The sequence below is a fragment of the Miniopterus natalensis genome, chromosome 1 (genome assembly GCF_054644295.1).
Source record: "Miniopterus natalensis isolate mMinNat1 chromosome 1, mMinNat1.hap1, whole genome shotgun sequence".
NCBI classification, from domain to species: Eukaryota; Metazoa; Chordata; class Mammalia; order Chiroptera; family Miniopteridae; genus Miniopterus; species Miniopterus natalensis.
The window spans coordinates 114,994,213-115,019,539 of NC_142081.1; the positions used below are offsets into that span (position 1 = coordinate 114,994,213).

At 44.2% G+C, this 25,327-nt stretch overlaps 1 protein-coding gene across 3 annotated transcripts in view; it reads left to right on the forward strand.

Annotated features, from left to right (window-relative positions):
- The window catches only part of FAM171A1 (family with sequence similarity 171 member A1), a 125,678-nt gene that overhangs the window by 84,920 nt on the left and 15,431 nt on the right, over positions 1-25,327 (forward strand). The window contains exons 4-5 of one of the 3 annotated variants that reach the window (XM_087825066.1): positions 6,587-6,745; positions 11,970-12,146. In XM_087825066.1, coding sequence (XP_087681192.1) covers positions 6,587-6,745; positions 11,970-12,146 — 336 coding nt within the window. The remainder of the gene's footprint in view (positions 1-6,586; positions 6,746-11,969; positions 12,147-25,327) is intronic. The other 2 variants (XM_087825073.1, XM_087825067.1) reach the window with 2 other exon arrangements.

Here is a 25,327-nt window from a genome sequence, read left to right on the forward strand (position 1 = left end):
CACTCAGGTTGTTTCCACATGTTGACTATTGTAAATAATTCTGCAGTGAACATGGGGGGGTGAGACCATGGTTTTCTTGAAATGGGAGAATGTTTATGCTTCCTTCTCATGTTCTTCAGTAAGTCAGGAACCTTGAGCCTCTTGCTAACCCAGTGGAAATGATAGCAAGAGACTAACAGTTGTAATTCATGCCTCTGATGCAGACAAGCTGTGCTCACCCATTTATTTCAGGGTATTAGAGGTCCTTTCTGTGTCTTCTCTGGAGATGAGAAGTCATGCTGGTGACTTGTCCTCCAACCTCAGCTGCCAAAGGGCTTATACTTAACCATCTCGGGGCCGGGGGCTGGGACCTAGCTGGGAGAGAAGAGCTGGAGGCATCAGCTCGTCTTTCTCTTTCTTTTACTGGGATTGAGCTAAGAACCCAGAAGAGGTGAGAATCTCAGCTGATAGGTGCTGGGGTACAATGGGTCTGGGACCAAGCCAGGCCATCCACGAGCCCAAATGAGAAAGAAATAGAAAATATAAATAAGAAAAGGGAGCCAGTTTGTAGCAGGTTAGAGAGCAGCAGACTGGGGATTCATGGAGTCACGACAGTGTCCCAGCATTCAGGCGAAACCCACAGACTCTGCCTTGTCCCAGAGCTGCCCTGAGCGCAGAACCAATTGCTGCTGTGCCTTCATCCCTCTGGCTCCCATCCTTGGACTCCACACATCCCTTTCTCCCTTACCGCCCCGCAGGTCCTTATCAGTAACCAGAGGGGCAGATTAAAACCATCCTCCAGCCGGGGGGGTCTCAGTCTGATTATGATACCTCCCTTTCTGCCACATTTCAAAGTGTATACCTTACCTCTCCAACTAAAATGTTAAAGCCTCAAGTGCAAGGGGTGTACCCTCTTCATCTTAGCGCCTACAGGGCGGCCACATCAAGTCGGAACTGTCGGGCGGACATGCAGGCCCTTCACAAGCCTCCCCTGGCCCTGGTTCCCTGGCCTGCCGTTGGCTCCCGCGGAAGCCCTCAGCCTTCCCGACTTGCAAACCTGCTTCTAGATGTGCGGTCTCTTCCACCTGCCTCCGCTCAGTCTCAGATACCCTTCACGGGTAGCGCCCAGGGAGCTTCTTTCCTCCTGGACAGTTGGTGGCTCTCTCCTGAAGTTTCTCCTGTACTTTTTAGGATAGATCTCTTATATTAGCATTGAAATCACTGATAATTAAGCTGTTTCCACGATTCTCTTCTTTACCCTTGAGTTCCAGCTGGCAGGGCCTTCGTCCTTTCCTCTTCGCACCCTGTGCCTGTTGCAGAGGAGACCCTCAGCGTGCGCTGTTTGGATCAGTGTGAGGGTGCGCACGGTATTTTGTACCATGGCTGTCAGTTGGGGGCAGTTTTGTCCCCAGGGACATTTGGCATGGTGATGTTTTGGCCTGTCATAACCTGGGAGCTGCTACCGGCATTCAGTGGGTAGAGGCCAGCTCTGCTGTTGGGCATGCTGAAATGTACAGGATGGCCCCTGTCGCCCAACAAAGAACTTCCTGGACTGAAATGTTAGTAGAGCTGAGACTGAGGAGCCCCGATCTAGTCAGAATTGAGACAGACCATTATTAGGACATAGTGGGCTGCTCAGTTAGCTCAGCTTTACAGTTGCTTCTACAAACTTTGTTGAGTACCAGCTATATGCAGGACACGATGTGATGAGTTTCATGGAGTACCTATTAAGGAGCTTCAGTCTAAAGGGGGAGGCCAGATGGGAAATTATTGCTTATCTTGCACCTATTATATACCAGGAGGCACCGTTAGGCATCATGATGTGTATTCTGATCTAGCACCATAACAAACATACTGTGATTTTAAAAATAAGAACCTGAAGGCCAAAGTATCTCAACTAGAAGGTGGCAGAGGAAAGATTAAACATAGAGGTAACTAATGATTTCACTGCCCGTGTTCTCTTCTCGTGGCACCTCTGATCAGGGAGATTTGCAAATGTAGAAATAAACATAGTACAGGGCACAGAAAGATAAGTGCTGTAAGAGAGATACAAATAGAGTTTAGAACTTGGGGTGGGATCAAGAAAGGCTACACAGAAGAGGCGGCATTTGAGATGCATCTTGGATGAGGTATAAGATATGCAACTAGAGGGTGGGAAGAAGCTTAGGATGTGGAGAAGAGCATGGGCACATGTGTAGAAGCAGAGAGCTGTGCAGTGCCACTTGGCCAGAGCCTGAGAGCCGGATGGTAATAAGTAGAGCATCTCTTCTGATGTAGGCACAGTGTACTGGGAAGGGATACAGAGGTTAGAATGAAAAGAATTCATCTCTGCCTCTTATAGACAGAATGACTTTGGGCAAGTCACTTAACCTCTTTGAGCCTCAGTTTTCTCACCCATAAAGAGAAGAGAGAGTTCCTTCTTCCCAGGATTGTTGTAAATATTAAATAAAATAATATGTATATAAGAACTTTTAAAATTCTTTTTTAAAAATTATATTTATTTATTTTTACATATGTCTTTATTGATTTCCGAGAGAGGAAGGGAGAGGGAGAGAGAGAGAAACATCAATGATGAGAGAGTCGTCATTGATTGGCTGCCTCCTGCACGCCCCTTACTAGGGATCGAGCCTGAAACCCAGGCATGTGCCCTGACCAGGAATCAAACTGCAGTCTCCTGGATCCTAGGTTGATGCTCAACCACTGAGCAACACTGGCCAGGCAAGCTTTTTAAATTCTTAAAGCTCTGAACTATAGCTCTCATTTACGGGACAGGTGTAGTAGTTTGAGTCTAGTTGGTTTCTAATTGTCACCACCATTGTTAATTTGGTAAGTGGTGCAAATCCTTTGAAGGTTTCTGGGCAAGGAAAGGATGTCGTCAGAGTGGCCTTTTAGAAAAGCCAATATGTAAGTAGATGAAAAGGGCTAAGTCTGAAGCAAGGGGCCAGTTCAGAGACTTTTGCAATAGTTAAGGCAGGGTATTGTGAGGTGGAGGCAGAAAGGGAGGGAAAGATGATGCTAGAAATGATGCTAAGGGAAGATTGGCCAGTCCTGGCACTTGAGCAAATGTGCAGAATAACAGAAAGGGGAAGTATGGCGACAACCCGGAATCAGACCTGAGGTTGGGGAAATTGTTAAGTGGGAGAGAAGGTAGAGGGTGATTACAGAGTGCTTGATGGGATCCAGGTTGCCGTGTCCAGAAAGGCAGAGGAAATGCAGACGTGGAGCTTTGCAGAGAGGCCTGCTGGAGAGGAAGGTAGCAGTGAGCTTGTGGCCGTGGAGGGGAGTCAGGATGGACGGAGCCCAGAAACAGCAGAGGTGACTGTGGCAGGAACTGTTTCATTGGAGGGAGGAGGAGGAGAAAAGTACTTGCAGAAGAAAAAGCGGGCTGACTGTGGAGGGAGCAGAGTTCAGCACCATGAATGCCAAGAAGGAGGGCCCCTGGGCGGGGGCGCCGAACAATGTTGACATTGTGCAGAGGTCAGCGAGATGAGGCTGGGAAGTGGTCTTAGGGTTCGTAGATTATACAGTCATCAGTTGGCATTAGCAAGGGCAGCGAGTGTTGGTGTAGAAGCCACATCACTGGGGGTTGGGTGGAAGGAGAGAAGGCATTTGCAATGGGAATAACAGTTAAAGTCATGTTTATTGTTATTTTTCCAGATGAGTAAGAAATGGGTATATTTGTTGGTTGGGGAGGAAAAGCCTGTAGAGTAGATTGTTGATGAAGACAAAAATAGTTTGTCGAGCCACGTCAGTAAAACAAGGGAAAATTAGGATAGTTGGGTTGACCTTGGAAGAGAGCAGGGGCAGAAAGAAGAGGGAAGAAAGATTTTAAAGCTCAGAGAGAGGATGTGATGGCCCCAGGATTTTCAGTGGAGGAGGGTCTGAGTATTTTGGGAATGGTGGTTGCAGCCCTAAGTTTGAAACAGCTGCCTTGGGGAAGGTGGGAGAGAGGCATCCGGAGGAGACTGTCCACTCTCCATCTCCTATCTCCCCCATCACCTCCCTTCCTGAAAGGTGGGGAATTTAGCAGCTCTAATACATGAAGATAGGCTTAAGGACATACACTTCCCCAACCCCACACATACCCACTGTAAATTTTTTTTTACACCATAGCTTAGAGTGGCCTCAACCCTTCCACTCTTCAGATGTTTCCTTGGTCATTCCACCAAGCAGCAGTCTTACCTGTGCTCCACGGGGTGCATGTTTGTTCCCTCAGCAGACAGATATCCAGGTCTTGCTGGTCACAGCATGTGTCAAATCAGCTGGGCTGGCCACAGCCACTTGTAGTAAACCCATCCCCAGCCTGGCCCCTCTACGGCCCCCTCCCCCAGCCACAGAAGATAGACCCAGATGTCTGGCCAAGGACTGACTTCTCCTTATCAAAAAGGGAAGGGAGACAGAAGGGGGGAGAGGGAACAGGAGAGGGGAGAGGAGAGATACATCTCCCACTAAAATGCATGGCATGTTCGACAGTAAGAGAAAGTACAAGAAGGACAGACAGGCACAGAATTGGGCCGAGATCCCAGGGGCCCCTGAGAACTGGGGAGCAGCCATGGTTGTGGTTTCCAGATTCCAGACCACCCCCATAAAGCCCTGCTGGGGTGTTATCCTTGGGTACAGTGTGACTCCCTTTTCCCTGCTCTAGTGTAAGTTGGTTTCTGTTCCTTACACCAAGGGGGACCTCACGATGATCTCAACCTGCCCCTCTCACAGGGGCTAGTCCTAGGCCTGGAAGGACGCATGTATCCCTCCCTGTTCTGGGGTAACCAGCCTGGACTCTGCATTCTGTCTTAACCCTCACAAGGACAAGTCCCCTCTTTGCCCTGTCACACTTTAGACACATTACTCTTTACTTTAGTGAGTCCTTTGTCTCCCTACTGTGTGAAACCCAGGCTTCAGCAACATTTTTAGACTAAAGAACAGTGGAGAAAAGGAAATTAAGTCTCAAAAAATTCACTATCATTGATAAAAGTATCGGGAGCAATGACTGTCATGGCTTTGGGTGCCTAGCCCCCTTGGGCTCTAGACCTGGGTCTGTTTTATGGAGTGGAGAATCAATTGTTTGAGAAATCTGATCGGCGATTTTTAGGAGTTTGGGAGCATTGTGACCACCTCGGTCGCACATGGTCGAAGCAGCCTACCCCGTGCGTCATTGGGCCATGGAAGCCCAGTTCATTGGGCTTCCGTGGCCTCACCTGTAGGAAGAGAGATATAAGTTGGTTGATCTTTTGAGCTCTAAAACTCCCTTACTCACCCGGCCAGGTGTGGCTCAGCGGTTGAGCGTTGACCTAGGATCCAGGCGATCGGGGTTCGATTTCCTGTCAGGGCACATGCCTGGGTTGTGGGCTTGATCAATGACTCTCTCATCATTGATGTTTCTATCTCTCTCTCTCCCTCTCCTTTCCTCTCTCTGAAATCAATAAAGATATATTTTAAAAAGAATAATAAATAAAAAAAATAAAAAATAAAGCTCCCTTACTCTAGAACACTTCTGTATAGGTGTATCCCCTTAAAAGTTTCTGATCCAGCGTTAAAAGGAACCCTGGAGCAAGCATAAAGGCTGTCAACTCTGGGCAGGCTGTAGGGCCAGACCATCATGGATTGGGGAGAGGGCGCCCCCTAGCCTACCACATGGTCCCCCTCAAGCCTGGGGTAGGGTATATGATGACCAGGATGTCAGCACAGAGGAACTTTTAGTCAGTAGAAATGTGTGCTTTCATTGGTAAATGTTACAACTCCCATTTCTATTCGTTTCTGCCTTGATGTTTTTGCTGGGTTTGTGCAAAATGACTTAGCATCTTTTAGTCTTGTGACTGTCACCACAGCATTAGGTAAAAACAGGTTCAGGTTTTACAGTCAAAAGAACATCTAGAGTGAAGTCAAACTGTGGGTGATGTCACAAGGGCACTGTCTGACGGGCCTGTCGTCTCAACCTTCCCTCTGCAGGAGAGTTGGGTTTGGTGAAGGAGCATCACTTCACATTGTTTTAAGAGCCCAATATAAAATCTGCAGCATAATCTGTCACACATAGGATGTACCCCACCAGCAAGACTGGATGCCAGGTGGCAGCTTCCACAGAGGGAAACGGGTTCCTTACTGTTGGGCTCTTTTTTGTAATTCTTGTCCAGGCTGCACATTTAATTCCCTGGATCTGCTTCGAGTGGAGTTCAACCAGATTTTACCAGACAGAGAAGGATATGTTTGCAGCTGTATCAAAGGGTATCAATTGCCTTGTTTGTGTAAAGAGATTGTCATTTACTTGTTTCACTTGCATGGACTTTGTTTCCCAAGATGTTACCCCTGTCCATAGGCAAATGCTGTGCAGTGAAAAGACTGCTCACAAATAGCACTTGAAAAGCTTTTTGTTTAAAAACCTAAATAACATCCTGTGTCAAAACAAATGCCACAATGGGCTATTATTTCTAGCCCCATAAGAGGAATTGTCACATCTCAGCGTCCAGCGTGAATGGGGGACGGGAGGAGATGTGGGGAGGATTGGGGGCAGGGGAAGCCCTGCTGAAACCTCAGAGAAGCACTTCCTCGTTTGGCATTTTCTAAAAACAGCAACTGCTGCTTTGGGATGTAATCGAGAGGTTAATTCCTGCAGGTGCCCGGCCGCAGCCTCGCGTTCACTTCCAGCGGAGAGCCCTGCGGTTGCCAGAGAACACCAGCTACAGCGACCTGACCGCTTTCCTTACCGCCGCCGGCTCCCCCTCCGAGGTGGACAGTTTTCCCTACTTGCGAGGACTAGATGGAAACGGAACAGGTAACTTGAGTCTCTTCTTTTTTCAGCCTGGCTTCTGTGTTTGAATCTGTGTGTGTGGCTTAAAGTGTTGGTACTAAATGGGAAAACTGAAATTGCAGACGGGGAAGGAGCTCTTTCTCCAGGTTCAAGTGTGTTGAAACTGTTACTTAAGGAGTTTAGTCTGCACCACTGCACAGTTGAGTTTTACTGACTGTCTCCTTGAGCCTTTCTGCTTGTACCAACTGCCTTAAGAACCTTCTCTGAGCTCTCCTTCAGTGGAATGACTATATTTAATTCAGGGCAATTTTTTTTTTTTTTTTAAAGCATAAGATCGATCAGTTAGAGGTTTTCTGCCCCTGTCCTCTGCCTCATCCCACTGGCCCCAGACCGTGTGTTTGGTGGAGCAGCCTGTTTTCTGGCCTTGCAGAGGTGCTTAGCCCCATCCACCCACCCACGTGTCAGCTGGGAGGGAAGGCGGCTCTGGGGCTGATCCAAGATGAGCAAACCAGTGCTCCCCACTCCCAAAAGATAAGAGAAAATAAAAGCCCACTAGCCAGAAAATTTGTAATAGATCCTTATCAGTAAAGACTGGAGACCTGAGCCTCTGCTCAAGTGCTTGGTACTAACATGGTTCCTAGTCCTTGTGGTGACTGGGCAGTGATGGATTCTGAAGTCCTGAATCGTTTTCTTGTCTCCTCTCTTCTTTTCCTGGACACTTTAGTCTAGTTACAACATAAACTCGAAAACCAGAGGCTGTTCTGGGTTAAATCCTGCTGGGTGAGTAAATTACTGCATTTCCCAGGGACACTTTCATTGAATATCACTTCAGCATGATTGCATAACTGGTTGTTCTGAAAAAACTTCTAAACCCGCAACATCTGATCTGTTTTGTAGAATTAATAAATGACTGGCACCAGATCAGGGTGACCTGGTGATCTGTCACTTGCGTTTCTTCCCTCTGCGGTACTTGTTTTCAGAAATGTTTCTTCTTCTTTTAATTTTCATGTGCAGATGATGCAATAAATAGTCAGTAATGGGACAGATGCATGGTAGTCATCTTAAGTAAACATTATGGGGGGAAAAGTGTTAACTTTCACTTTAAATGTACAGCCCTAGGAGAAAACTCAAGTTTCAGAGAACGTGATAAAGTGCAATCTGAGACCATCGCGAAATCTCCACCAGTCTCCCTGACAAAATGGTGCACAATCATAAAACCCAACTTGGAGAAACGACCTCTCTTGAATAAGTTGTGAAATCCGAGATGACGGAGAAGAACCAAGATGTAGGACTATAGATTTTAGTGGAGTTTACTTTATTTGAAAATCGCTGTTGTTTCAGAGGGAAGAAGGGTCTTCGGAAGGTTACATTCAGCTTCTTTCCCACTGAAATAACTAAGTTGACCTAGGAAGAATTCTTTGCGTGCTGCCGGGAAAGGCAGCCGCCCCGCTCCACGGTGTGTTCCCTGGAACCCGCGAGGGCGTGGGAGGGAGCATGGGCTCCGTGAGGCGCCCCGCAGCTCCTCAGCCGCCTCCCCATCCCCAGGTCACTTTGTGCACAGCTTCTCCCCTGCCCCACAGTTGTCTGCCTCCTGTTTTATAAACCACATCTAAGGGACTTAAGCTTACCGTGAGAACCTGCACCCCGCGTACCTCTTGAGATTACAGGTCATAACTAGAGTTCAGTGAAGGTAAACGGACGCCACAGATGTGATGGGAAAGTACTCTGAAGGCTGGTTTCCTTGGAGCATTCTCAGGGGAATTGTGTCTAGTTTTGAGGGAGCTTCCGGAATTGTAAATAGAGAAACAGCCACGTGGAGACTTCGGCCAGGTCCTTGCTTGCTGATGCCCACCCTGCCCGCCCGCCTTCTGCTCCCTTAGTTTCCTGGCATCATGTGGGTCACAGACCATGGCCGCGCAGCATTACACTCTCCCCTGTGGCTGCTGAGAGAGCATAGCACTGTTCTGTGACGGCCCCAAGGGGTTTTCTAGAAACTACTGCTAGGAACTCCAGGCGGATGGAGGGAAATCAGTATAAGCAACGGGTGAAACTGTCCTGCAGTCAGAATAGCTGGTAATGGGATGCAAAGCCAAACGGAACCTTAGGTGCTATCTGAGCAGAGCTCCTCATGTTACAAGCGAGGAATCAGAGGCCCTGAGAGTGAGCCAGTGGTGCTGCCCCTGGTCCTGTGCTTCAGCCTCGCGCCTCTCTTTTCGGGCATGATGGGGGAGCCAGGGAACATCAGGACAGAACAGAAAGGAAAGACCCCTCATACACAGAACTCAGTATTTTATATACAGTTACAGCCTCATAACAAGGATTGGAGGGGAAACAATTTAGCCTTTCAAAGTATGAATCTTTCCAGAATAGAGAAAGTAGGAGGGCAGAGGGAGGGTCATTTGAAAGGCATTTAGTGGGGCACTGAGAAAGGAGGCCTCAGCAAGCAGATAGAATTGCCTGCAGTGTCTTCAAACAGAGGACTTTTTTTGTTGTTAATCCTTACCCAAGGATATTTTTTCCATTGATTTTTTTTTTTTAGAGAGAGTGGAAGGGAGAGAGGGAGGGAGAGAGAGAAGAAAGAAAGAGAAACATCGATGTGAGAGTCACATCAGTTGGTTCCCTCCTGCAAGCACCCCACCTGGGGCCAGGGATTGAACCTGCAACCCAGGTACGTGCCCTTGACTGGGAATCGAACCCTCAACCTTTCGGTGCAGGGGCCACACTCTTATCACCAAGCACACCACCGGGGCAAATAGGACTTTTAAAAGGATATTCACACATTTGAGCTTTTCGCATATTGCATTTAATTAATGTGCCCTTTTCTGTAGTGCTGTATTTACTTCTGAATGTTTCTAGCCAAGCCTTTTCTTTCCATAGACTCACCTTTGTTTACTTCTCTACAAAACCTCCTTAGTTTTGCAAAACCTCCTTAGTTTTGCGGAGAAGTAAAACAAACCCAGAGGAGTGAAGTCACTTGCCGGAGGCCTTGTAAGCAGTTGCTACCGGAACCCTGCTTCCTGTGCCAGTAATGTGCAAGAAAATAGGAAGGGAGAATCAAAAGGTGATGAGTGGGGAAGACAGGTTGCCTTTTCTGGGAATCAGGAGGCAGACTGAAGTGGGAGGGAAGGATGGATGATGCTGAGCCTTGAGTGCTCTCTGACTCTTACCTACAGCTTCCCTTTTCACACTGCCTGCCTCAGGTTGGATGAAGGAGGTAGCACTGCCTACCAGAAAACATTATCTTTAAGTTGTTTATGCAGGGTAGAGTAAGTTACTTAATTTCTGTTTGTTTTGAGTTTTATCTCATTGAGGGAATCTAACGGAACCTAGTAGAGAGGCACACATTGTGGACCTGGCTTTGCTTCTGTGTTACCTTTGGGCAGTGAGCACATTTAGGTCTCCATCCACAATCTACTTTGACCAGAAACCTGGTAAATTCTGGGTTTTGGTTTTCTTTATCCCAAAATGAAATGGCCAGGCTAAAAGATTTCAGAACTTGAATCTCTGACTCCAACATGGACCTTTTGATCAAATCCCCATTTCCATGCTTTTGCCTACATTGAAAACAGATACGGGTATAAATTATAAAGGGTGCTGCTGCAATTAGTTGTATAGAAATTGCTCCATGAAGGTTTTAGCTATAGTGTTGTGAGACTCTAAAATTCACTAGGAAACATCCAAGTTTTTTGAATATATCTGAGCAAAACTGACAACAATTGCTGGAAAGCAAAATCTCAACAGATTGAGAAAATGCTCCAGAGAAATGCAGTTTTGTAGTTTGATATTATACATTACAGTCAAAGGAGGAGGCAGAAGGGGAGATTACATGAAATTCATTGGTGGCAGAGTAGGAGGTGGGAGGAAGCAAAGCTGGGAAATCTCTGAGATTGGATAAACAAAATAAGGATAGTTAACAATTAACATTTATAGCACATAGAGGTGGTATGCAAGGGAACCAGGTAACAACGAGGACTTTCCTTGTCTCGCACTCTGGTGGGAGATTATGCCCTGAGGTGTCTGGAAAATGGGGGGATTACTTAGACATTCCAAAGGTCTGTTATCTTAGATGCCACAAGACAATAGACAGGCCCAGTTAAGGTAAAGATCGACCTTTTCAAGGACATGACTATCCTGCATGACTCACTTTCAGTTAAGTTTTAATTTCAGACCATCCTGTGTGGTTACTTTAGGTCTCTGAGTTTGTAAAGCCTGCCATGCAGGCCTCCCCTGAGCTTGTCAGGTTTAGTATGTAGCCCCTTTTTGGTCCACAAGCTTTAAATATTTAAATGTAGCCCTAACTGGAGGTTTAAATATGCTCAGATAATTGATGGGTAAGTAAATATATAAGTAGCTTAATAAAAAATCCTATAGATTGTGTTCTAATGTAGCTTAAAATTTTTTACCATTGTGTTTTTGTCATTGTGTTTAATGCAAGATTTAAAGTTATGACAGAATACATTTTGTGTTATCATATTTCACTTGAGAAAAGGTTTTCTAAAATGGATTGCTTAAGTGTATAAATATAATGGCTCTCTGATAAGCATTTCCTAATTTATCTGTAAAGTAGACAGTCATTGAAGCATTGGCTTGGATAAAAGGCCTCTAATGCAGAATAATTGGTATATTAAATTCCTTTTAAACAGATCAAAATAACAATGGCAACTAAAATCACTCATAAATATTTCAGACCCAAATTTTCAATAGTGTACTTTTAGTAGAAGTAAATTAATATTTTGAAGAACTCCTTGAAGAAACTTACCTTTTTTTTAAAAAAAAAAAAAAAAAAGCTGTCTCTAAAACACTGGATTTCATTTTGGTGATCTGCCAAGTAATTAACATGTGCATGGGGCTCCATTTGAGTCAGTTTCAGGGATTTCCACAGGCATCTCCTTGTCACATTATAGGCAAGTCCTTCCCTTTGGAGGTCGTTTTTTAAAGCAAAGCTCAGTAATTAGAATGGGCAACCCGAGTTTGGATCCCAGCCCTACCACGCACTATTCTATGCCCTTAGGCCAGCTCCCATTTTGACCCTCTCTGAGCCGCAGTTTCTCTATGTGGAAATGGGGATTTTTCCCTCCTTAGAAAGTCAAGGTGAGGATTATGCGTGTACAGTGCTTAATGCAGTCCCTGGCAGATAGGAGGCATGGTACTGGGTAACTGGTAGCTATTACTATGTTTTCGGAAATGGTTTCCACAGCCCCACGTAGGTCTTTGTGCGCATGTGATGGAGAATGCCTCTTGCTTCTAGGAAACGGCACCAGGTACGACCTGAGCCCAGTCACAGCTGTCAGCGTGCACTTGCTCAGCAGTGATGGAACGCCGGTGCTGGTGGATGGTCCCATTTATGTCACCGTGCCCTTGGCTACACAGAGCAGTCTGAGGCACAATGCCTATGTCGCAGCATGGCGGTTTGACCAGAAGCTGGGTAAGCAAGACGCCTGTGCCCATGATGCGCTAACAGATGACTTCATCAGTACCGTTTGGTTTTCTTTTTAGGAGGCTTGTGCGAGTCTCCTTTCCTTGAAGGTGTTGAATGCCGCTGTTCACGGTGCGTTACGTGGTTTCTGGTGGGTAGCGCTTACTCCACCGTGATATTCAGGCATGTTCTTTGGAGGGTTTTTTTCTTCCTTCCCTTTTTTTGTACTTTTAAGCTGATTTACTTGAAAAGAGTCTTTAAGAATCTTTAAAAGTTATTAGAGCTAAACTTGTCTCTTAATCTTTAGCTTTGATTCTTTAGAAGGTCATATGATCTCTCTTGGTCGTGTGGTTTTCTTTTCCTGTTTTCTGAAAAAGGGAAACATTACCAATATTGTACAAAAAAATAAAAATTATTATTCCACCACCCAGAGAGAACCACTACTAGTATTTTAGATTATATTCTTCCAGTCATTTCACTATGCACACATGTATTAGTTATCTGTTGCTGTGTAACAAATTGCTCCAAAACCCAGCAGTTTTACATTACAGTGGACACCTGTCATCTCACAGTTTTGCAGGAACACAGGCACCTACCTGGTGGTCCTGGCTCAGGTTCCAGCAAGGTTGCAGACAGGCTGTCAGCCAGGGCTCTGCTCATCTCAAGGTTCAGCTGGGGCTAGCCGGCACGCTCCCACTCTCACTCACAGGCTCCTGGAGGCCGCAGCTTCTCACAGGCTGTTGGGAAGAGGCTTCAGTTCTTTCCCACATGGGTGACTCTGTAGGGCTGCTCACAGCACAGCAGCTTGCTTCCACCAAACCAAGTGATCCAAGAGAAAATAAAAAATAAATAAAAATTAAAAAGCACAAGTGGGCAAAATGTAAGTCACAGTTGTTTATAACCTAATGTCAAAGTTGCATACCATCGCTTCTTTCCATATTCTCTTGGTCACAGACGCCAACGCTGGTACAGTGTGGGGATGGACTACACAGGCATGTGAATACCGAGGGGTGGGGATTATTGGGACCCTCTTAAGCTGCCTCCCACAAAATATATGTTTAACAGAAATGGGGTTATATGCTATGTACTGCTCTGTAATGTGCTTTTAAAAATTATTTGTATATCAATACATCTTTCCATAGCATTAGCTATTATTCTTCAATGTTAGCATTAATGAATGCATAGCATTCCATCACTTGGAGATGTCATGATTTGGTTTCTCAACCCCTACAATCAGGAAAAACATTACTATTCTCACCAATGCTGTGATATGTATCTTTACAGTGAAATCTTTATGCACGGTCATGATTATTTCCTTAAGATAAAATTTTAGAAGAAGCAGAATTGCTGGGTTAAAATATACATATTCTAAAGCTTTAATACATATTTCCAAATTTTTCTTCAGGAAGTTTTATATCTGACACTCCTAATAACGAGATGGGAGTGTGTGCTTGTACTTAGGGCTCTGATGGCACGTTGGTTCCTATATGCCTGTGCTTTCCAGTCCCAAGAAAGTCAAGCTTGAAAATACGAGTTTTCAAATAACCTAGTTCAGATTACTGGGAGATTTTTTTTTATATCAAATGTATTTTCAAAGACATCTAATTGCTTGAATAGTTAACTTATAGAGATTTATATTTGGAACCAAATGCCTGTTGGGCTTTTGGCGGTGGGGGGTTGTTTTGTTTTACTTTCCAAATCATTACTAACATAATTACTTGTGTGGGACACATCGATTTTACTAGACATACTGAATTTGACGTTAGCTGGATTGTTGTGCTGCACTCAGTAAGAAGGGCACTTTGTCGTTGGCTGGACTGTGTTCCCTATAGCTGGGTGGTTTTTTGAGGCATTGTGGTCACAGTCAGAACATAAGGAGTCCTGGGCCTCCAGGAGAAAGCAATGTGAGGGGAGTGTGACTGAGAGAATCTCTAAAGAGCAGGGGAATTCTGATAAGAAGAAAGGACATGGATAAAGAATGGAGAGAAAGTGGGAAGTCTTGCACGTGATATCCTGAAAACCTGGGTTCTGCTACTTGTTACACTGTGAGTCTCACTTTCGGCAAATCACTTATGCCTGTTTTCTCATTTGTGCAAGAGTACATTTGTAGATTCTCATTCCTTGTATATTCTGCTTCTCTCCATTGGCCTTCTCAGTTGTCCCCAAACACCACTGGGTCAGTGCTCTGAAACATGTGGTTAAGAGCAGGGACTCTGGGGGCACACTGGATTGGAATTCCAGCTCTGCTGCCCACTTGCTGTGTTGCCCTGGCCAAGTTACTTAACCTGTCTGTGCCATAGTTTCCTCAACTGTAAAATGGGGATAATAATAGTACCTAAGGTTGTTACAAAGAATGTATTAGAGTTCCCCAGAGAAACAGGTGTGTGTGTGTGTGTGGAGAGAGAGAGAGAAATTTTAAGGAATTGGCTAATGCAGTTGTGGAGGCTGGCAAGTCCAAAATCTACAGGGTTGGCCAGCAGACTGGCGATTCAGAGAACAACTGATACTGTAGTTTGAGCCCAAAGGTAGTCTGCTGACAAAATTTCCTCTTCCTTGTGGGAGGTCAGTCTTTTTTTTTTTTTTTAAGGCCTTCAGCTGACTAGGTGAGGCCCACCTACATTATGAAAAGTAATCTGCTTTACCCAGTCTACTAACTTATTTATTATTTATTAAGTTTTTTTATAAGTTCATTGGAAAATAATCCAAGGGTTTTTGATCTTTTTTTTTTTAAACTTCACCCGAGGACATGCTTGAGAGAGGCGGGGAGAGGGAGAGAGAGAAAGAGAGAGAAACATCAATGTGAGAAATAAACGTCAGTCATCTGCCTTCCGTTTGCTCTCTGGGGATCAAACCTGCAACCCAGGTATGTGCCCTGACAGGGAATCGAACCAGCAACCTTACGGTGCATGGATGACACTCAACCAACTAAGCTACTCCAGCTGGGCCCCCAGTCTACTGATTTAAGTGTTATTGTCATCTTAAAAATACCTTCACAGGAGCATCCAGACATGTTTGAACAGATATCTGGGAACTGTGGCCTAGCCAGGTTGACACCTAAAATAAACTATGCCAAGGAGTAAATGAGTTAATATTTGTAAGAAGCTTAGTACAGTGCCTGGTTACACAGCAAGTATGCCCTAAGAGTTCATTAAGTAATCAAAGGTCTCCCCATTCGGTAGAGGCTTTTCTGTACCATGCCATCCAAACCACTTTCCAAGATTACCCTGAGCCCAGATTTCTCAAAGATTGTTCCCCATGTGCTGCCTCCATTTCTCTATACACTGTAGTCCTGCTCCCATGGTCCCACTCTCCTGAAACAAATGTCACTAAGTTCACCAGCAGCTGTGTGATTTTGAAATCAGGTGACCTCCTTATCTTCTTGGTCTCCTGTACAGCATTTGGTGGTTTTCTGTCTTCTGTAGAGGGCCCTCCTTCCTTCGCTTTCTGGCTCAGTGTCGCCCTGGACCCTCCTCATCTGCCAGTCCCTGGCCTCTGCCCTGCGCACCTAGCTCCTAACTTATTTTCTCTGCAGTTGCTGGGGCATCTGACGGCTTCTCACACTCCCACAGCTACCTGTGTGTCTCACTGTCTATCAGAGATCTCTTTCTGGATGTCCCAGAGGAAACTCAAATTCTACATGGCTAAAACCGAGACATGTGCCCCACCTGGGGTGGCTCAGCGGTTGAGTGTCGACCTAGGATCCAGGTGATCGGATTTCTATTCCCGGTCGGGGCACATGCCCAGGTTGCGGGCTCGATCCCCGGTCGGGGGTGTGTGGGAGGCAGCCGATCAATGACCCTCTCATCATTGATGTTTCTATCTCTCTCTCTCTCTCCCTCTCCTTTCCTCTCTCTAAAATCAATAAAGATATATTTTTAAAAAATAAAAATAAAAATAAAACCAAGACATGTAGAATTTGTCATCAACTCCCCTCACTCCTGTCTCTCATCCTGTTCATCTCGATGTTTCCTCTCTTGGTTAGGAGTATCATCTACCAGAAACCTCAGAGTTATCCCCAGTGTGTTCTTTTGCTTCCCTTCCCACCCGCAACCATGTCTGGTCTGCTCTGTCGCAGAGTCATATTGAGGTCAGATCAGCATCTCTCCAAGTTACCCCGTCCTCTCCTTCTCTGTGGTACCTCTGCCTCGATTCAGATGCTCCCCTCTTTTCTGACCAATTCCAGCAGCTGTCTGACTGCCTTCTGCCTCTCCTTAACCCTACTAGATCTGCATTGCTACTTGAACTGTCTTCAAAACCACAGGCCACTTTCCCACGTGAGATGTCTTAGAGCAATTCACCGTGAGGCAGTCCGCACTCCCTCGCTATGCACACAGCTCTTCAGAGCTGGCCCTGCCTGTTCTCCGCCTCATTTCCAGCCACTGTCTTCTGCACCCTCTCTGTTGCTGCCACACCAAACTCCCTACCCTTCCCTGGGGATGCTAAGGTCTCCCTCATAGCTTGTCACTTTGTGTGAGCAAGATCTCTTCTCTCGAGTTCCTTTCTCCATCCCCTAAACAGTAATTTAGGCACATTGTATGGATTGTTGTGATTCTAGAAGCACATAAGGACATGGCCTTGGCAGTTTCTTAGGTAATATCTGTGTCCTCATTGAGTCTTATCTTTGAATCCTTATAAGCAAGGACCATTTCTGGCACATCCTAGGTACCCAACTAAAATGTTTGTTGAATAACTGAATCAGGTAAGGATCATTTAGATGTTTTTAAAGTCAGGATAGTTTAAGATATGGCACAGTAACATTTGTACTTAAGATGACTATATACATAGAATGTACCTTCACTTATTTATGCGTGTCTGTGTTTAACGAAAGGATGGTGCTTTGAGCTCTTCTTTAGAGAAAGGACAGCTATGTTGGATTTTCTCCTTGTTGCTATTCTTCTATGTCTTCCTGCCTCCTCTTGTTTGAATGACTCTATTTGAATATAGATGAGGAAGGCTGGGAGTAAGGCTAGGTTATGTTCATAATACAGTTGACCTTTGAACTACATGGGTTTAAACCTTATATGTCCACGGATTTTTTTTCAGTAAATATACCATTGGCCCTCCTCAGATTCAACTAACCACGGGTCAAAAACAGGATTCATGGTTGGGAATCCATGAATGCAGAGGGTCCCATATGCATTGTTCTGTGCCATTTTATATAAGGGACTGAGCATCCGTGGATTTTTGTAACCGTGGACGGGGGAGGGGCGGTCCTGGAACCAATCCCCCTGCAGATCCTGAGGGACAACTAAGTTTTGGGGGAGTCGTTATGCAGGTGCCCTGGCCGGTGTGGCTCAGTTGGTTGAGTATTTTCCCATGCGCCGAAAGGTCGCTGGTTTGATTCCTGGTCAGAGCACATGCCCAGGTTGCAGGTTCAGTCCCCACTTGGGGTCCATACGCGAGGCAGCTGATCCATGTTTCTTTCTCACATGGATGTTTCTCTCTCTGTTTCTCCCTCTCCCTTTCTCTTGCTTTAAAAAATAAATACTTAAAAAAAATTTTTTTTTCAGTCTTCACCCGGGGATATTTTCTCCAGTGCTTTTCAGAGAGAGTGGAAAGGAAACAGAGAGAGAGAAACATCAATGTGAGAGAGACACACTGATTGATTGCCTCCTGCATGCGCCCCAGCTGGGGCCTGGGATCCTGCAATGGAGGTACATGCCCTTGATTAGAATCGAACCCGGGACTCTTTAGTCCAAGGGCTGACACTAACCACTGAACCAAACCAGCTAGGGCAATAAAACATTTTTTTTTTTTTTTTATATATCTTTATTGATTTCAGAGAGAGGGCAGCAGAAGGAGAGAGAGATAGAAACACCAATGATGAGAGAGTCATTGGGGATGGAGCCCACAACCCGGGCATGTGCCCTGACCGGGAATCGAACCCCGATCGCCTGGATCCTAGGTTGACGCTCAACCGCTGAGCCACGCCCGGCCGGGCTAAAACATAGTTTTTAAAAAGCTATATAAGCATTTCGACTGTGCAGGGGATCAGGGTCCCTTATCCCTGCATTGCTCAACTGTACAGTGAAGCTTTCTCTAGGGACTTACACACATACACGTCATAACAATATGGCTCAGGTCTATAGACGCACCATCTTTGCTCACATGAGTTTTGTATACAGCTCCCAAAGAACAAAAATTTATTTTAAAAAATGTTTATATGTGTGGCAGACTGAATAATGGCCTCAAATATCTCTTATGTTGTAACCCCTGGGACCCTGTGAGTGTTACTTGACAGATGTGAATAAGTGAAGAGCCTTGCAATGAGGACATTACCTAGATGGGCCCACTGTGATCACAGCGGTCCTTCGGGGGACTCAGGGGAGTCAAAATCAGGAGAGAGGGCAGTGGGATGACAATGAGATGGCAGTGACCCAGAAACTGGAGTGGTGCACTTTGAAAACAGAGAAAGTGGCCACACTTTAAGGAATACAGGCAGCCACGAGAAGCTGAAAAAGGCAAAGAAACGGGTTCTCTCTTCATAGCGTCCAGAAGGAACCAGCTTTCCAACACCTGACCATAGCACAGTGAAATTGGACTTCTGACCTCCAGAGCTATAAAAGAATAATTTGTTTGTTTTAAGCTCCTTAGTTTGTGGTAATTTATTACAGCAACAATAGAAAGCTAACACAGAGTAGAAATCAGTGAAGCCTCTGAAGCTATCCAATTCTGTACTTTTCTCTAGAAGTAATCCCCATGGCATTGAGCCTTTTTCATTGGGAATCTTCATTGTGTAGTTTATCTATCTCCATTTAAGTGGTCTTTTTAACTTAGCATCTCTGTGAAAGATATAACTGCCAAATTTCTGGCTATAACAAATTGTATGCAGAGAAAAAGCCAATGTTTGGATAGTCATTCAAAAATAATCAAATGAATTAAAATGTGTTTTCTGAAAACTTTATCTTTAAGATTGGCTGGACATTTCAAAGAAACCATATGTTCTTTAACTTACTAAATTCAATAGAAGCCTACATATTTCATAAGGGTTTTTTTTTAACTATTATTACATTTAAGCAATATTATTATTTAAGCTTAAATTAAATTATTTCAATTAAAAAAAAAGTTCTAAGGCAGTATCAGATTAGGAAAAAAATAGGAACATATCTTCAGCATATAACACTATTTACTAATTAACTGCTACTTATGATTAATTCAAGTATGATAATCACTTCAAACCAGTTTAACACTTTAAATTATCTACTTTTGAGGTAAACTTAAGTCATTACAATTCCAAACAGCCAGACATAGCAATTTGTGAATCCATTAAAATTTTTTCACCTAAATAAGTATGGGCAATCTGTGCCTCAAAAGCTAAGAGTGGTTTTTACATTTTTAAATGGTGGAAGAAAGAATCCAAAGAAAATGTGTCTCATGACACACGAAAATTATATAAAATTCAAATGTAAACTTACCTAAATAAAGTTTTATTGGGTGCTATGGACTGAATTTTGTATCCTCCCACAAAATTCATATGTTGAATCTAACTCCCAATGTGATGGTATTAGAAGGGGGACCCTTTGGGAGGTGATTAAGTCATGAGGGTGCAGCTCCCATGAATGGGTTTAGTGCCCTCATAAAAAGGACCCCAGAGAGATCCCTGGCCCTTGCCACCATGTGAGGACACAGTAAGAAGGTGCCTGTCATCCATGAACCAGGAAGCAGGCCCTCACAAGACACTAAATCTGATGACTTGATCTTCGACTTCCAGCCTCCAGAACTGTGAAAAAGAATTCTGTTGTTTATAAGCCAGTCTGTGGTACTTTTTTATAGCAGCCCGAGCGGACTAAGACATTGGAACACAGCCATGCCCATTTGTTTGTGTATGGGCTAAATGAGTGCTTTCTCACTACATCCATGGAGTTGAGTGGTTGTGACAGACTATGTCTCCACAAACTGAAAATATTTACTATCTGGTCTATTACAGAAAATTTTGTGATCCTTGATCTAAAATGCATTCAACAGGGAAGCTCTTACCATTCTAGTATAAGAATGCAAATATAATCTATACTCTGTAGGACCAAACTGGGGGCCTGATTCAGTCATAATTCGTACTTTGCTATCCAGGCAACCCCCCAGCATTTTGCCAGGAGTGAGTAGTGATGCTCAGAGTGATAACACTTTCTTTATAGGGCAGATTCAAACTCTATAAAGAAAGATGAAATTCTGTTTTACTCCCTGGGACTTCTGTTTGAAAAATAAATTCACATTTAAACACTAACTTGAATACTTCAATCCATAACTGCTAGATAGTTGAACATTTACTCTTTTTTTTAAATCCTCACCTGAGGATATTTTTCCATTGCTTTTTAGAGAGAATAGAAGGGACAGGAAAGGAAGGAGAGAGAGAGAAAGAGAGAAACATTGATGTGAGAGAAACACATCAATTAGCTGCCTCCCGCACAAGCCCTGACCAAGGCTGGGAATCCAACCTGAAATCCAGGCACATGCCCCTTGACTGGGAATTGAACCAGAGACCCTTTGGTGCTGATGCTCTAACCACTGAGCAACACCAGCCAGGGCTGAACATTTACTGTTAGGAGAGAGACCTAGGGGTGCTCCCTTCCAAGCACCCATTAGAATGGAGTCAGTATTTGACATTGCCACTTATTGTGGTTGTCTTTTTTTATATATATATATTTTAATTGATTTCAGAAAGAGGAAGGGAAAGGGAGAGAGAGAAACATAAATGATGAGAGAGTCATTGATCAGCTGCCTCCTGCAAGCCCCCGACTGGGGATCGAGCCCACAACCCGAGCATGTGCCCTGACGGGAAATCGAACAGCTATCTCCTGGATCCTAGGTTGATGCTCAACCGCTGAGCCATGCCGGGCCAGGCTCTTTTGTGTTTTAATGGCTACAGTTGTCTTAATTTTTGTTTTGGAACAAGCAAAGAATTTCCCATTATAAAATTTAGCATCTCCATATTTCAACCCACATGTTCATTGGAGGGTGACCTAATAGATTAACATTGTCTTAGAACATAAAGTTGGATTTTGTCTAGTATGTTACAACAATATGAACTGGCTAATTGTTACGTGTACCCCTAGGAAAAAATGATTTTTTTAAAGAAGTGCAACTTGTGTATCCCAGAATTGAAATTTTTGCCGCAATTACATGCAGTGCTGAAACCATCGTGTTAAAATGCCACTCGATTTATGGTGCAAGAGAGAACTTGATTTAGCAAGTCTAAGTCTTTTCCTTTGAGGAATTGGCCAATGTCTTTAATTTATAATCTTCAAATGGTACTCTCTCCTTTGGAAAGTGGTACCTTGCCAATGCCTGTGTCCATGGTGTCAAGATGTGTCTGAGGGGGTGGGGCAAAGTGTACAATATACATCTTCTTACAAATCCTGTGCAGGAGACCAGTTAGACCCAAATGAAGTTCTGTTGGTCGTGATGAATGCGCCTTATCTGAGGCTTTCTGGACAGTAAGAGGTGATTATGTCAGCTTGCTTTTACAAGCATTTACTCTCTTTCACCTATAACTGGGGCAGCAGATGGCTGTCCAATGTGCCGGGTTGTCAGACTGTGATCTGACTTGTTGCCCTGGGGAATGGTCCCTCATGTACAAGCAAATCAGGTCAGTGGTTTGAATTTAAAGTGGCCAGCAGACATTGAGTGGCAAAGAAATCAAGAATTACAATTATTTCTGTGACAAGTTTCTGCCATTTAACGATAAACTAGGTTACTTGATTTGAATACTCCCATTCTAATGAGACGACAGAAGTAAAAGCGTGTTCTAAGTGGAGCTGCATTGTAGAATCCAGTTTTAACTGCCTTCCTGAAACACAGCCTGCAGAGTGCGTGGGTTGCTATAGAAATGGTGGTTACTGAACCAGCTTCTTCTCATGTATGGCGCATATGTATCAGGCACTAGGGATACCCACTCATCATTGCCCTGGGGTGAATTTGTCTCTGCTTCAGATGGTGGATATTACTGCTGAGGCTGGGCTCATTGAACTAGTGCTTTAGGTAAGTCATGGCCAGCCTGCCCTTGAAGGTGGAGCTTGATTTAAAATAGAAATCTAAGATTTTACTTCACTTTATTGTTTTTTGGAGGGAGGAAGGGATGGGAGTTCTTAAAGCACTAAATTATGTTTGTAACTTTAAGAAAATGAAAATATTGCTCTCTTATCTTTTTCTATATATATCATGAGCCACATGTGCAGATGGAAGGAGACATACTGCAATAGAGGTGTAGTGACTGAGTTACAAGGATGAACTATATTATATTGGGTGGGCAAAAGTTAGAACAAAAGAAGGGAGTTCATTTCTGTAATACTAAGCATGTATTTACATGTGTGACAATAATTTTAGAACCAGATGCATCATCTTTAATTTTTTTTAAAGAGAAGAGACTTGATAGTTAAGGGTATTGGAATGTCAACATAGCCTTAAGAAAGATGATCTGAAATAGGTCTTCTGGCAGTGAAGGCTGTGTCTTAGAAACAAAGAAATAACTCTCATGAAAAGTCTCTACTTTTTCCCAGATGTGAAAATTGCTCATAAAAGGGAATCAGGCTTCTATCAGATATGTAAGAGGGGAAAAGGTAATTTACCTGCGAAGAAAACTGATTGAAGTGATGTAACGGAAGAGAACACGGAAGGCATCGGACGTAGTTTGGGTGTAAATGGTGACAGTCCAGCGAAAACATTGTCTTGCCTGAGATCTTGGCTGCCAGGCGGCCCACAGACCGTGATTTGTTTTGAGACACTGATTGGTGTCTTTCTGCCAGGACGGCCCATCAGCGTCACGGCCGCGACGGTCCGCTCCTGCTGTGCACGGAAGAGCCGAGCAAGGCGGCCACGCAGGCGCTGCCCGTGGGGTGGACGGATGCGGAGTGATCTCAGAGCATGGACATTTGTTTTTCGATGTTGCCTAGCAACTCAAAAAACAATCTTGTAATAGCAGTCCATTCCTAAGAACTGTCAAAGCCTTTTGTTTGTAGCAGCCCCCCCCCCCCCCACCACCACCAAATGAGAATTTTTAGAGAATAATTCCATCACATTTACTATATTGTGGTGGTTCAGGACCCCTTTTGTTTTGAAACACAAAACAAACTTTAGTTTTCCTAAAGTGTCCTTTCATATAGAACTAGAACTTTCCATGCTTGAGTTTAACTGAAACCATTTTTGGCAAGCTTTACAAATGACTGTTGCCCACTTTGTGGTCTTAGATCAATATGTTCCTCCTGAAAGAAAATGTGTCTAATGTTACAGTCGACCTTAATTACCACTGATGGAATATCCACTCTGTGGATTGTATGTGGCAAGTTTGCATCCTCCGGCTGGCTCCCCCATCCCCTAGCAGCCTCAAAGGCCTCTTGCTTTGGGGCCACTTGGTTCGGGTTTTAAGCACTGTATCTAACATGCTTGTTCCGAGAGCAGCCTGGATGAAAAATAATTAGGAAGCTAAAGCTGCCATAATTTACCAAATACTTTTTAAATGTCTTCTGTTTTCAGTTATCTCCACTGAAATGAGTAGTGAAAAGGTAAAAGTGTTCTTGATAGATTTGAATACCACTCTGGTTGTGCCGCATGTAGCGGGAGTGTATAGGATGCAGGCAGTGTGTAGCCGGGCAGTTGAGACAGCTTGGACTTGAAAACTGGCTCCTCTTCAGATTACTAGCTGTGCGACCTTGAGTAAGTCCTTTAACATCTGGTAGCCTCTGTTTTCTCATCTATAAAATGGGAATAGCAGTCCTTGTCCTTACCTCATGGAATTATTGTGAATGGAGAACACTTACAACAGTTTTTCTGCTCAATAACGAACTCTGTAAGTGTTAGGCATTATTATTATAATCATCATTGCCCACATTTGGTTTGTGCATTTTTGTTGACACGTGATATAAGAGAGAAGGACAGGTACAGTGAATGCCTGATGCCTTTCAATGTCATCTCCCAGTCTCAGCCAGGACTGCTGTGTAGCTGGTATGTCCCAGGCATCCAATCTGAATGTCATTGCTGCTTCCCTGTTTCCAAATGACTTACAGGTCAGAATAAGTAATGCCTTTTAATAGGAGTAAAGTAGAGCTGTCAGTCGCCCAGGAGTTTCACCAGGGAGCCAGCCCACTGGCTGCCTGCCACCTGAACGTTAACCCATCCTGCTCTTGTCTGTGGTCACAACTCAGTGCCCTTGGTCTTTACAGCAGCCGGTAGTGTTGTCCTCGCTTCACAGGGCAGGAAGCCAAGGATGGGGACTTGGGTTGGGTGAAGATACCAGATGTCCAGGCTCTCCTTGAGTAAGATCTTCTGTTTCTCTAACTGGGGTCTGTAGACCCTGAGAGTTTCTCTGGGGTCTGGGAATTGTCCGCCAGGATTTTTAAATCTGGAGGTTTGGTTTTGATAATAATCTTTTATAATCTTTTAAAAGTTAATGAGAAAAAGTTCTGCATCATCTAGATGTATTGAGACGTAACTGACACACAGCACTGTGTAAGTTCAAGGTGTACAGCATAAAGATTTGACTTACATATATTGTCAATGATTAACTCCGTAAGTGTAACAACCATCATCTCATATATATACCAAAAAAAAGAAAAGAAGCTCTGTTTTTTTCTTGTGATGAAACCCTTAAGACCTACTCTCTCTTTTTTTCTTTTTTTAATTGTTGACACTATTACTGATGTCCCCTTTTACCCCTTCGCCCACCTCCACCGAGCCCCTCTCCCCCTCCCCTAGCCATCACCACACTGTTATCTGTGTCTGGGTTGTGCATATGTGCTCTTTGGCTAAGGACCTGCTCTCTTAACAATGTTAGTATACCATGAAGCAGTGTTAACTAGAGTCATCATGCTGTATATTTATCCTTAGTACTTATTTACCTTATAGCTGAAGGTAAATATAGCTGAAGGTTCCTTTTGACCACCTTGCTCCAATTCTCCTTCCACCCCCAATACAGAATTTAAAACCATCAGATAACTTGTATTGCCTTGCATTTATGAATAGACTATTTGATAGAATAGGACTAATGAGAATTGAACAGTGATAGATGCCATACTTGAAAGACACAACCCCACTGCATTACCAAGAAAGGAAGTTAAAGTATGTTTAAAGAGGAAAATTTCATGGTAAGTTCATCTAGAGAAAAGTGGTAGGAAAATTGGATCATAGGTATGCCAAGCTCAAAAGAAGCCTCACTCTGGCCGTCTATGTTGAGGTTTATGTCACAGGCGACAAGTTCCTTT